Source organism: Triticum urartu, chromosome 2A (genome assembly GCF_056163025.1).
Source record: "Triticum urartu cultivar PI428250 chromosome 2A, HENAU_Tu73, whole genome shotgun sequence".
Classification (NCBI taxonomy): domain Eukaryota; kingdom Viridiplantae; phylum Streptophyta; class Magnoliopsida; order Poales; family Poaceae; genus Triticum; species Triticum urartu.
Window position 1 is genome coordinate 528,658,472 of NC_141874.1, and position 10,340 is coordinate 528,668,811.

Genomic DNA, 10,340 nt, shown 5'->3' on the forward strand with positions numbered 1-10,340 from the left:
ACCCCGACGGACCTCGACGCGTCGTCGCCCGCTTCCCTGACGCCAGGGAGCCCTGGTGAGAGCTCGTCGGGTGTCTCGGCCTCATCATCATCACCCATCGCTGTGGTGTTGCCAGTACAGCCTGCTGTCCCCGTGCGTCCTCGCACACGAAGTCAATCTGGAATTTTTCGTCCGAAGGAACGCAAAGATGGGACTGTCGCATGGCTTGCTGCTTGCATGGCTCATACTGCTGCTGATCCCACTGCAGAACCTCGCCATTTTCAGGCTGCGCTCAGTATTCCTCATTGGCGTGCGGCAATGGAACAGGAGTTTGATGCTCTACAAGAAAATGATACTTGGCAACTTGTTCCTCCAGTGTCTGGCGTCAACGTCATTGATTCCAAGTGGGTTTTTAAAGTCAAGAGACATGCTGATGGTTCTATAGAACGCTACAAGGCACGACTAGTCGCCAAGGGTTTCAAACAGAGGTATGGTCTTTATTATGAAGACACGTTCAGTCCCGTTATCAAGCCTACTACTATACGTTTGCTGCTGTCTCTTGCTGTCACTCGAGGATGGTTTCTTCGTCAGCTCGATGTGCAGAACGCTTTCCTACATGGAATTCTGGAGGAGGAGGTTTATATGCGTCAGCCGCCTGGTTTTGTTGATCCGGCACGTCCTCATCATCTCTGTCGTCTGGTTAAGGCACTGTATGGACTCAAACAGGCTCCTCGTGCTTGGCATGCCCGCCTCGGCTCTGTTCTTCGAGCTCTTGGGTTTACTCCCTCCACTGCGGACACGTCGCTGTTTCTCCTTCAGCGTCCTGAGGTTACGATGTATCTCCTGGTTTATGTTGATGATATCATTCTCATCAGTTCCTCTGATGCTGCTGTTGGTCGTCTTGTGACTGCGTTGAGTGGTGATTTTGCTGTCAAGGACCTAGGTGCTCTGCATTTTTTCCTCGGTTTGGAGGTCTCACGGTCTTCTACTGGGTTAACTCTCACTCAGAAGAAGTACTCCATGGATTTGCTACGTCAGGCTGGCATGCTGAAGTGCAAACATGCTATCACTCCGATGTCTGCCACTGATCGGTTGTCTGCTCTTGATGGAGAACCTCTTTCACCTGATGATGCTACTGAGTATCGCAGTCTCGTTGGTGGTCTGCAGTATCTGACTATTACCAGGCCTGATATCTCCTATGCAGTTAACCGTGTGTGTCAGTACCTTCATGCACCCAGGACATCTCATTGGTCAGCTGTGAAGCGTATTTTGCGATACATCTGTCTTACTGCCTCCTATGGTTTGCTCATTCAGCCTGCTCCGTCTGGTGAGCTCTTCGCTTTTTCAGATGCAGATTGGGCTGGTAATCCTGATGACAGGCGATCCACGGGTGGTTATGCGGTATTTCTGGGTTCTAACTTGATCGCCTGGAATGCTCGCAAGCAAGCAACGGTGTCTCGCGGTAGTACTGAGGCTGAGTACAAAGCGGTTGCTGATGCGACTGCTGAGATCATATGGGTACAGTCTCTCTTGAGGGAACTGAGAGTCTCTCCAACCCGTCCTCCAGTTCTGTGGTGTGATAACATCGGTGCTACATATCTCTCGTCTAATCCGTTGTTCCATGCTCGGACGAAGCATATTGAGGTTGACTATCATTTTGTTCGGGAACGTGTTGCACAGAAGCTACTCTGTATCAAGTTCATCTCATCAAAGGATCAACTTGCTGTAATCTTCACGAAGCCTCTTCCACAACCACAGTTTGTAGGTTGTAGGCGCAATCTTAACTTACTTTGTACTTTAGGCCATAATTAAGATTGAGGGAGGGTGTTAGACTGTATATATACGTAGCCTCTGTATATCTGTTGTAACATTGTATTGTACCTCTTGGTACTTCTATATAATGAGATAGCCACACCCCGTTTAGGGTGTCGAGCAGTTCCCCCAAACATACGTTTTACAGGGGATACCCGAGCTTTGAGAGAGGACGACTCAATGCGATTTATGGGATTTCATCCAATGGCCATGGGCGCTTTAATCCGATGGTGACAAGGATGACCGTTTGAGAGCTGGTGGCGGTGGGCCGGCGCCACCGCCACCTAGCACCCCAAACAAAAATGCTATTTCTTACGTAATAAAGCTTGTATAGTAAAGCACGTACTAGTGTGTTCCGATCTGTAATTGCTTCCTTAATTTTAGCTAACTTTTTTGTAGAATCCGTAGGTATGAATAGCATTGCTCGGGCTGGCCCTGCCGGCTCCCCTGGTTCTGCCACTGCATGGCGTCGAGGAAGGAGAAGGTGGGCGTTGAGACTTGAGAAACTCGCGGTGTCCACGGAGACGGAGATGAGAGTGCTGTCCTTGTTAGACCAATTCTAGTACACACAATTAATGCTTTATTTTCTTTTGCGGTATATAACATAATTATTGATGTTGTGAGAACGCCCCTTTGGCGGCATGCCGTCGTGTTACACGCGAGTAGCCACGGGCACTTCCATATATAGGCCAAGGAAAGGAGCTGGAAAATGCAAGCTGTATGCATGGCCACCAGTGTGTGTGGACCCCTTATCTCTATCGTGCATGTGTACGTACATGACCTCGTGTTTCTCGTTGCATCGTCGTTTCATACGATTGGCGCAGACTGATGAGTTATAAGTTGAGCAGAACCCTGCAGAAGAAAGAGAAGCGCGAAGATTGCCACAAAGCAACGTCCAAGATATAGCTTCAACGTTGAAGAAGTTGGCTGGCTGACTCCTTTTAAATCTCATGGCGATCCTCATGTCATGCGTTACTCCCAAAACGTTGGCGACATGCACTCCGGAGGTTTCTCGGCAACAACGGGACACATGTATTTCTGTCTCAGCTCATCGCCGGCAAATCCGAATCGGCTTAACCATGAAGTCTTGGGGCACCAGCTGTACCGTTCCGCCGATGCGGATAAGAGGAGCAACACGGTATGTTCGTATGTGTTTTCTCCCTCTAAGCTTCTTTTTCATGATGCATCATCTAGCATTTGTCATTCACACACACTCTCTTTTCTAAACATGTTGTTCTTAGGAACCCATGCAAATTATGTTAACTTTTGCCGGCATGATTATGATATATTGTTCTCCTTCCATATTCATCTAAATTAATAACTTTTTATGGGAAATTTACAACTTCTTTTGGCCATGCATCACATCTAACCTATAGCAGGTAAGCATGTATCTACATCAGACTATGTGACAATAGGAGAAAATGTTGCTCGCCCTATTTGAATGAAACCAAAGCAGAGCGATGATACAATAAATAAATAGAACATGTTTTTAGATGAAAAGAGTAAGTAATATATGTATGAGTTTCTAGTAAGATGGGCATTACACATATTTTATTTTTTGAACATCAGTACAGATGCAAGCGCTCATACATACGCGCATACACTCACCCATATGAACGCACACACGCACACCCTACCCCTATGAGCACCTCCGAGAGACTGAGCTGACATGTCATCTTGAAATTTACGAAGTCACTGTAGGCGCCTCGTCATTGACAGGAACGTCTCCTCCCACTGAAAGCGCATCGCCGGAAATCCTGAAATATATCCAGGAATAATGCGAGCACCAGAACTTGAACTCTGATGGGCTGGGGATATCACTGTCCCTCTAACCATCCAACCATAGGTTGGTTCGCAACATTACACATATTTTAGTTACCGTGAAAGATGCATGTGACTAGAGGCTAAAATCTGCTTCACCACGAGATTTAATTATTTTTGTGTAGCAGGTTATTGTTGTCGATTGTTTCCTTTTAGTTTTATCTATGTTGGTTTAGTTTCTAATTATGTTCTGGTGGTATTTTTTATTTGTATATCGTGTTGGGTTGTTCTTTGAGATGATATTTATTCTGAGAAGAGGAGAGTGGAGTTGTTAGGTATGTTTTTTTTAGGCTAGTTGTTAGGTATGTGATTGTCGTGTCCATACACATTTTGGTATCGGTGTCAACTGGTAGTTGTGTGAGCCCACTGGGAGACGTTGGAACAGTGAAATTACTGCTATAACGCTCACATGGCAGCCATGAAGTTCTCGCTTGTTCACCTCAGCTCCCCACTCCACTCGCCCACTTAGTTTTTTTTCTCGCTCTACTGCTAGCTTATAAAAGGTGGGCTATCCTATTTCTAATTTGAAGAAGTTCATTAAATCAAAAGAAGTTTACGTGCTTTAAAAAATAGATTTTAAGAATGTTGCGAATTAAAAAGACACATTTAAAAAAACATCACCATTTTTTAAAATATTCATGGACTTCAAATAATGTTTGCAATATTGAATAAGGTTAGCAAATTTAAAAATGTTTGTGCACTTTAAAAATATTCACGAACTTTAAATAATTTAACGAATCCAAAAAATATTTGTGAATTTTAAAAGAATGTTCATATTTTTTTCTAAATGTTCACTACTCTTAATAAATATTCATGAATTAAATGTTTAAAAAATAAATAGATAACTAAAAAGATAGATAAATAAATAAAGTTTTTGTCTACATAGATAGAACAAGCATCTTAGTAGCTTGTATGTATAGTTATCTAAAAACAAAACTTTTGCGTACACTAGCACGTATGAAAAATATAAACAAACTTTCCACCCTACTGTAGAAGGTCATTCCATAAACTTTCACCTGTTTTATTCAGAATTACTGCAGCTGGTTCCGGTCCTGGAGAATTGCCAGAAGAAAAATCACCAATACCCAACAAAGAGGCTGCAATTAGTTCGGACCCTGGGGAATTACCAGGAAAATCCCCACCGCCCAACAAATCTTCATTGTGAGTACAAAAAAGTAACGAGCATTTCTTGTCCCCATATGATGGAATTTGCTTGATCAAATTCCTTCTCACATTCACAAGCTATATGAGCTTCTCAGGGTCACGGTGGTCGTTGGTGGCGTCTTTGGAGCAGTATCTTTTTACGGACAGATGAGAGCAATGGAAGGTAAAAATCAAAATCAATATATATAATAATATATACACTTGACACTTGTATTATTTGGATCTTAGTGTCCACTCTTACTTTGACTTCTCTTTGCTGTAAATAACATACAATAGAGAATGTGGAGAAGACGGCAGAGGTAGCAATCGAGACTATCGAGAAAGCGGCGGATGTGGTTGACAAACTCGCAGACGAAGTCATAGCATTTCCCGGTAATGAAAACCTTAAGAAGGCAGCCTTCAGGATCAAAGTCATCGCAGAAGAGATAGAGAAGGATGCAGAAGAAGCCGAGGCCCTAATCCACAAGGTTAGGTTAACTGCCTATGAATGTATTAGTTCCCTACTTCCTCTGGTCCTTTTTACTCCCCATATTAGATTTGTGTCAAGTCAAACTTTGCAAAGTTTGACCAAACTTATATTAGAAAATATCAACATCTACAATACCAAATGTATATACTATGAAACTTCGTTGCATAGTGAATCTAACAATATTGATTTGGCATTGTGAATGTTCATACTGTTTTTCTATATGTTTGGTCAAAGTAGAGGTACTTTGAATTCAGATAAAACCTATATGCAGACTAAAAAAGACCGGATGGAGTATTTGTCTTTCCATTAAGTGCATCTTTGATTTGTAGGAAAAGAGAGAAAAAAACAAAGGTATAGGAAAATTTGCTTTGATGTGGCACTACTTAATTGTTGGGTTCAAGGAATGGGCCGAATGATAAAGATATATATTTTTCCTCTGGTCATTGTTTCGGGGTTTCTTTGGTTTGTGGCTTTCTAAAAATGTAGGAATAGAAAATATAAGGAAATATGATGACGATGTATGTGCAAATCATAGGATTGAAAAATACAAGAATTTTTATAAACATGCATTTTTGGGTCACACGAATTGGAGAATCCTAATAAACACATTCAAATCAAAGTTGAACCACTTGAAAATGTGTAATTAGAAGGGTATTATGTTGCAAAAAACCTTGGGCTCGTACTTCGCTTATAGGAATTCCAAAAGGTGGTCCAAGTGCATTGTAAAATTTCCTTTGTTTTCTATTAAAGTTGAGATCAAAGGAAATTTCCATTTGTTTTTCCTTTGCTTAATCTGTTTGAACATAATGTGCACCATCGAATGAAATTTTCCTGTTACTATGATTTTCCTCCATTTTTCGTATGAACCAAAAGATCCTCAAGGCAGGACTTTACCATTCATTTGGACCTCTTTTTGAATCCCACACACAAAGTATGAGGATGATTGGCTATGTGCATCCTATGATGCAGAGGCCGGTGTTATCCCTTTTTCAAAAATATATGAGGATGGGTCTATTGTGCCACCAGAAAATTTTAATTATATATTTTCACGTGGATTGGTTTTTATTTGACTGTATTTTTAGGATTTCTATTTCATTCTGTCTTCATGTAATTCTTTATGTGTCTTCAAATATTCTGTTTTGCATATATTTCTATCTTAGTATTGTGTTTTTCTCTTCTCTTCTTACCTTTTCTGAATCGTGTGAACTAAATATACTTAATTCAGTGACCGAAATCCTCTAGGGTAAGTTCTGGCTGTACCCACATACCAGTACACCCTCTATCCTCACCGTCCATTCTTGCATCAAAGTTCATGCAAGAAAACTTCTATTTTTTGTTTCTCCCAAATAAAAGAACATTTAAACTCGAAACTTTGCAGATCAATATCACGCAAGTGCTACCATGTGCAAAAAATATTTTCGGTTTTTGGCGCAACATGATTTTTTTAAGAAATAATACAATTCATTCGAATGTTCCATGATCTGCAAAGTTGTACAATGAGCGACACTTGTGTAGTTTATCTGCAAAGTTTCATGATCAAATGTTCTCTTGTTTGGAAGAAACAAAAAGAGAAATTTCTATATAAGAATACTACGAATCTTGACGCAAACTGAATGGTACACTGGTATGAGGTACACAAAATTCACTCATTCCTCTCACGTATGGCACATTGCCATTGGGTGGCTGACATATGCACATGTATGTCAGCCACCCAATGGTTGGGTGCACTAAGTTGGGGAAGTTGTATCCTTGCATCTTAATCCAAGGAGTACCTAGCTCATGGTGTGGTGGTAGGGGTGCAACCATGTGCAAGTTACGTCTTTGCTGTTGTTGTTGTGTTCGCTCACAAAATTACGGCAACTGTTGATTGCACTGTATTAATTATTGCTTAACTAACTCATGGTACGGTGGTGCAAATCACCACCTAGTGTAGTTCCTTACTAAATTTGGTAGTTCGTGACACGTGTTGATTTCTGGAAATGTAGTAAATATCAAAATGAATAAACCTATCTAATAAAAGTAGAACAATAACTTTTCGACAAAAATGGTAAGCAAATATTTGCTTAATCTCAATGGCATTAGATGACAACTAATTAGTAGCACTAAGAATGTACATTGAGCAAAATGTGGAGTGAACTCCAGTTTTATCCACCAGTTAAACATTTTTTTTACATTAGTTACCCTATTTAGCAATTTTCACCTAGATTACCCCACTTAGCGAAAGTTTGCCCATTTTTGCTCCCATTAAATTTTGAGAGTGATCTAATAGGTGTTTCCTCCAACCTTTTCTTCCATGCGCATGAACCGGTAGAGGGGCTTATAGACCGGTTTTTATTTTCACAGTCATCAGGTCTACATACTCATTGCATTGTGCAATTGGTCAGCTAAATAGTTGCACATGGTTCATGAGGCGGGTCCAGCTCAGGGACGAGAACTAACTCAGGCGCAAAAAAATGAAAACCCAGCACACCTTGTGTACCTGATGGCCGAGACCCACCTAGCCGATCACTTTAAAAAATCAATGGAGTAAAAATGGTAAAACTTTTGCTAATTGGGGTAAAGATTGGCAAACCACTTGTTAAATAGGACAATCCAAATGAAAAATTGTTACATGAGGTAATTATCATAAAAATGTCAATGTAATAGGTAAAAATTGAAATTCACTCTAAAGCGTGAGGTGCTTGCTGTGCAAAGATGTTAGCTGACATATGTAACTGAATCTATTCTAACTTTTTGCTTGGTTAAAACCAGGTTGAAGAGATAGAAAAAGAGGTGGATGCTGCAGTGGATACTTTCATGGGGAAGGGCATGAAGAAGGGATCGCAGAGACGAATGGGGTAGCAAATAAAAGTAACAGTTACTGATAGTAGAAGTGAACAAATAAATATAGGATCATCTTCTCATTGGATGGTAAGCCAGATCGCTGCATGCAGGCTTGTGTGCTCGGTTTTGAGTCCATCTTTACTTGTGTCACCTTTTTATGTTAGAAAATACGTGAGACACAAGCATAGTTTCTACCGTGGCTATAATGAAACATACATGAAAAGTAGTCATATATGTACTGATAGAGCTTTCTTCTTTGTTGTTCAAATCTCACAATGAGACTGGGTGTGTACAATCTACCACGCGTATAAAAGTAGAAGTCCACAAGCCCCTCTTTCAGAGTGGGAAGCCTTTTAGGCGGAGATCTGAATCCTAGCACTCTTTTTTGGTCTAAATCCCAACACTTTTTTTCGTCCCTTGAATTATGCACTTCTCTAAGCCTCGTTGTTACAATTCTTTCAACAAGTTTTTCGGGTGTGGATGCTTGCAACAGCGAGTGGCTTAGTATGTTGTACCTTTACCTCATTCATCTATTGCAGTTCATGAGCAAAAGAACTTGTAGTTGACATGCCTCATGAGTATAGTACTCACATAGCCGGTTTGAAGTTGTACAACACAAGTTGCATTATCTTCATAGATAGTGGCCACTGCTTTCAAAACAACAAGTCCATATGATGTCTCTATGAGGAGTGTTATTCTCCAAACCCATATACACTCTTGTGATGATTGATATAATGCAATTTGTTTTGAAGTACTTTTTATGTGCAAGATTCTGTTTTGGTGAATTCGAGAAAATCATAGTTCCTCCTAATAAAAGTGCGGTACTCCAGAAAAAATTCATTGACTTGCCCTTAAACCCCTCCAATAATAGGTATCGTGCCTTGTTAGTAACTTACCGTCAAAAGTGACTTACACACCACTGATGAGTGAGTGACATGTTCAGTGTAGGGAGTGCTCAACTTTGATTGGCAAGAAGACCCTTCAGTGGAAATAATTTTGAGGCTAGCTAGAAATCAGCATTGAGGTTCACCATGGTTGGGCATGTGGTGAAATCATGTCAATTACTATAAACATGGGGATCCATGGTGGAATCTCAATGAAACTTTGGGGAAATGTCATGGATATGGAACCATTTATGATGATCCATTTAGTGTGGTCCTTTCTCCAAGCGACGGGGTGCACCCCCCCATGCGATGGCGGCTGCACAAGTACTTCCTTCTCTGGTTCGGTTCCCGTATATCACTATAAGCTCCTCATCCTATGGTGTTGTACATGTGTGTAACTTTGTTCACAACTTCCACATCCTCTAATGTACAAATCTACAAACTGTCTATTTGACTTTGTGTGTGTGTGTGTGTGAATAGTTGTACAGTCCCTAAGCAACAATAGTCAAGTATCCAGCAAATGGTCAGCTAGTAGATTACATGATTACTAGGTAGTTAATATACCAAATTTTATATTTGTTATCTATAGCCATACGATAAAACAATGATGGCAACGATACAAAGATTTGAATTTCATGTTGAGTAAGTTGGAATTTAGACCGTCCATTTTGTTTTGCATGTTTGTGTGTCAATGAGATTGGTTATATTTTACTTATTGTTCTTCCGTAGTTGTATTATGAATCTTATACGTTGAAATGGCATGAAACAATGAATGTGTAGTTCAAGTAGCTTAGCTCAAAATGCTAGAATTAGCAAACTTGAATTGCCATGTTTTTTTCTCGTAGCTTGGCTCAAAATTAATCGTCTTGTTATGGCAACTTAGTATCTTTCTCCATTTTTGTGCCACGATTACATTGCTCCATCTTAACATAGTGCACATTCTGTGTACACTACACAACTTTCTTGTGCTATGAATTGCTTGATTGGATGCTTGTGAGGAAACTCTTTGTTTTTAGTTAATCCACTAATAAATTGATAAACTAAATGTTGTATCTTGTTACACTAAATCTTGCACATTTATATATGTGTGTAGTTTATGCACATTGAACCCCATTGACTTCTTTTGTTGTTGTTGACACATTTTCTAAGGAATACATGTCAGTAGATGTATTGTAGTGTGTATTACTTCAAAAACACTAACATGTATGTTCAATTTATTATGCAATATTTTCACTTGGTCCAACCTTATTGTTATCATTTGATTAATTGTTGGATCTTTTCTTATACACACACTCCACGATCTCATATATAGTTGTGTTTTACTATGAAAATGCTCACAAGGAACTTGTTCATATTTTAGTAAGTTGAAGAGAGAAGATTTGAGCTAT

At 40.1% G+C, this 10,340-nt stretch overlaps 1 protein-coding gene across 2 annotated transcripts; it reads left to right on the forward strand.

The window, feature by feature from the left end:
• Positions 1-2,541: 2,541 nt before the first annotated feature.
• Positions 2,542-9,594, forward strand: LOC125538458 (uncharacterized). 2 transcript variants are annotated; one of them, XR_007296350.2, is made up of 7 exons: positions 2,542-2,559; positions 2,640-2,929; positions 4,642-4,773; positions 4,872-4,939; positions 5,053-5,243; positions 7,997-8,155; positions 9,012-9,594. XR_007296350.2 is itself a non-coding variant. In XM_048701738.2 (6 exons), the coding sequence occupies exons 2-6, from the start codon at positions 2,742-2,744 to the stop codon at positions 8,084-8,086; spliced, it is 669 nt and encodes a 222-aa protein (XP_048557695.1). In that variant the 5' UTR covers positions 2,542-2,559; positions 2,640-2,741; the 3' UTR covers positions 8,087-8,430. The 2 variants fall into 2 exon arrangements, 1 of the variants encoding a protein (XP_048557695.1); XM_048701738.2 differs by lacking the exon at positions 9,012-9,594 and having other exon boundaries at positions 7,997-8,430.
• The last annotated feature ends 746 nt before the right edge of the window (positions 9,595-10,340 follow it).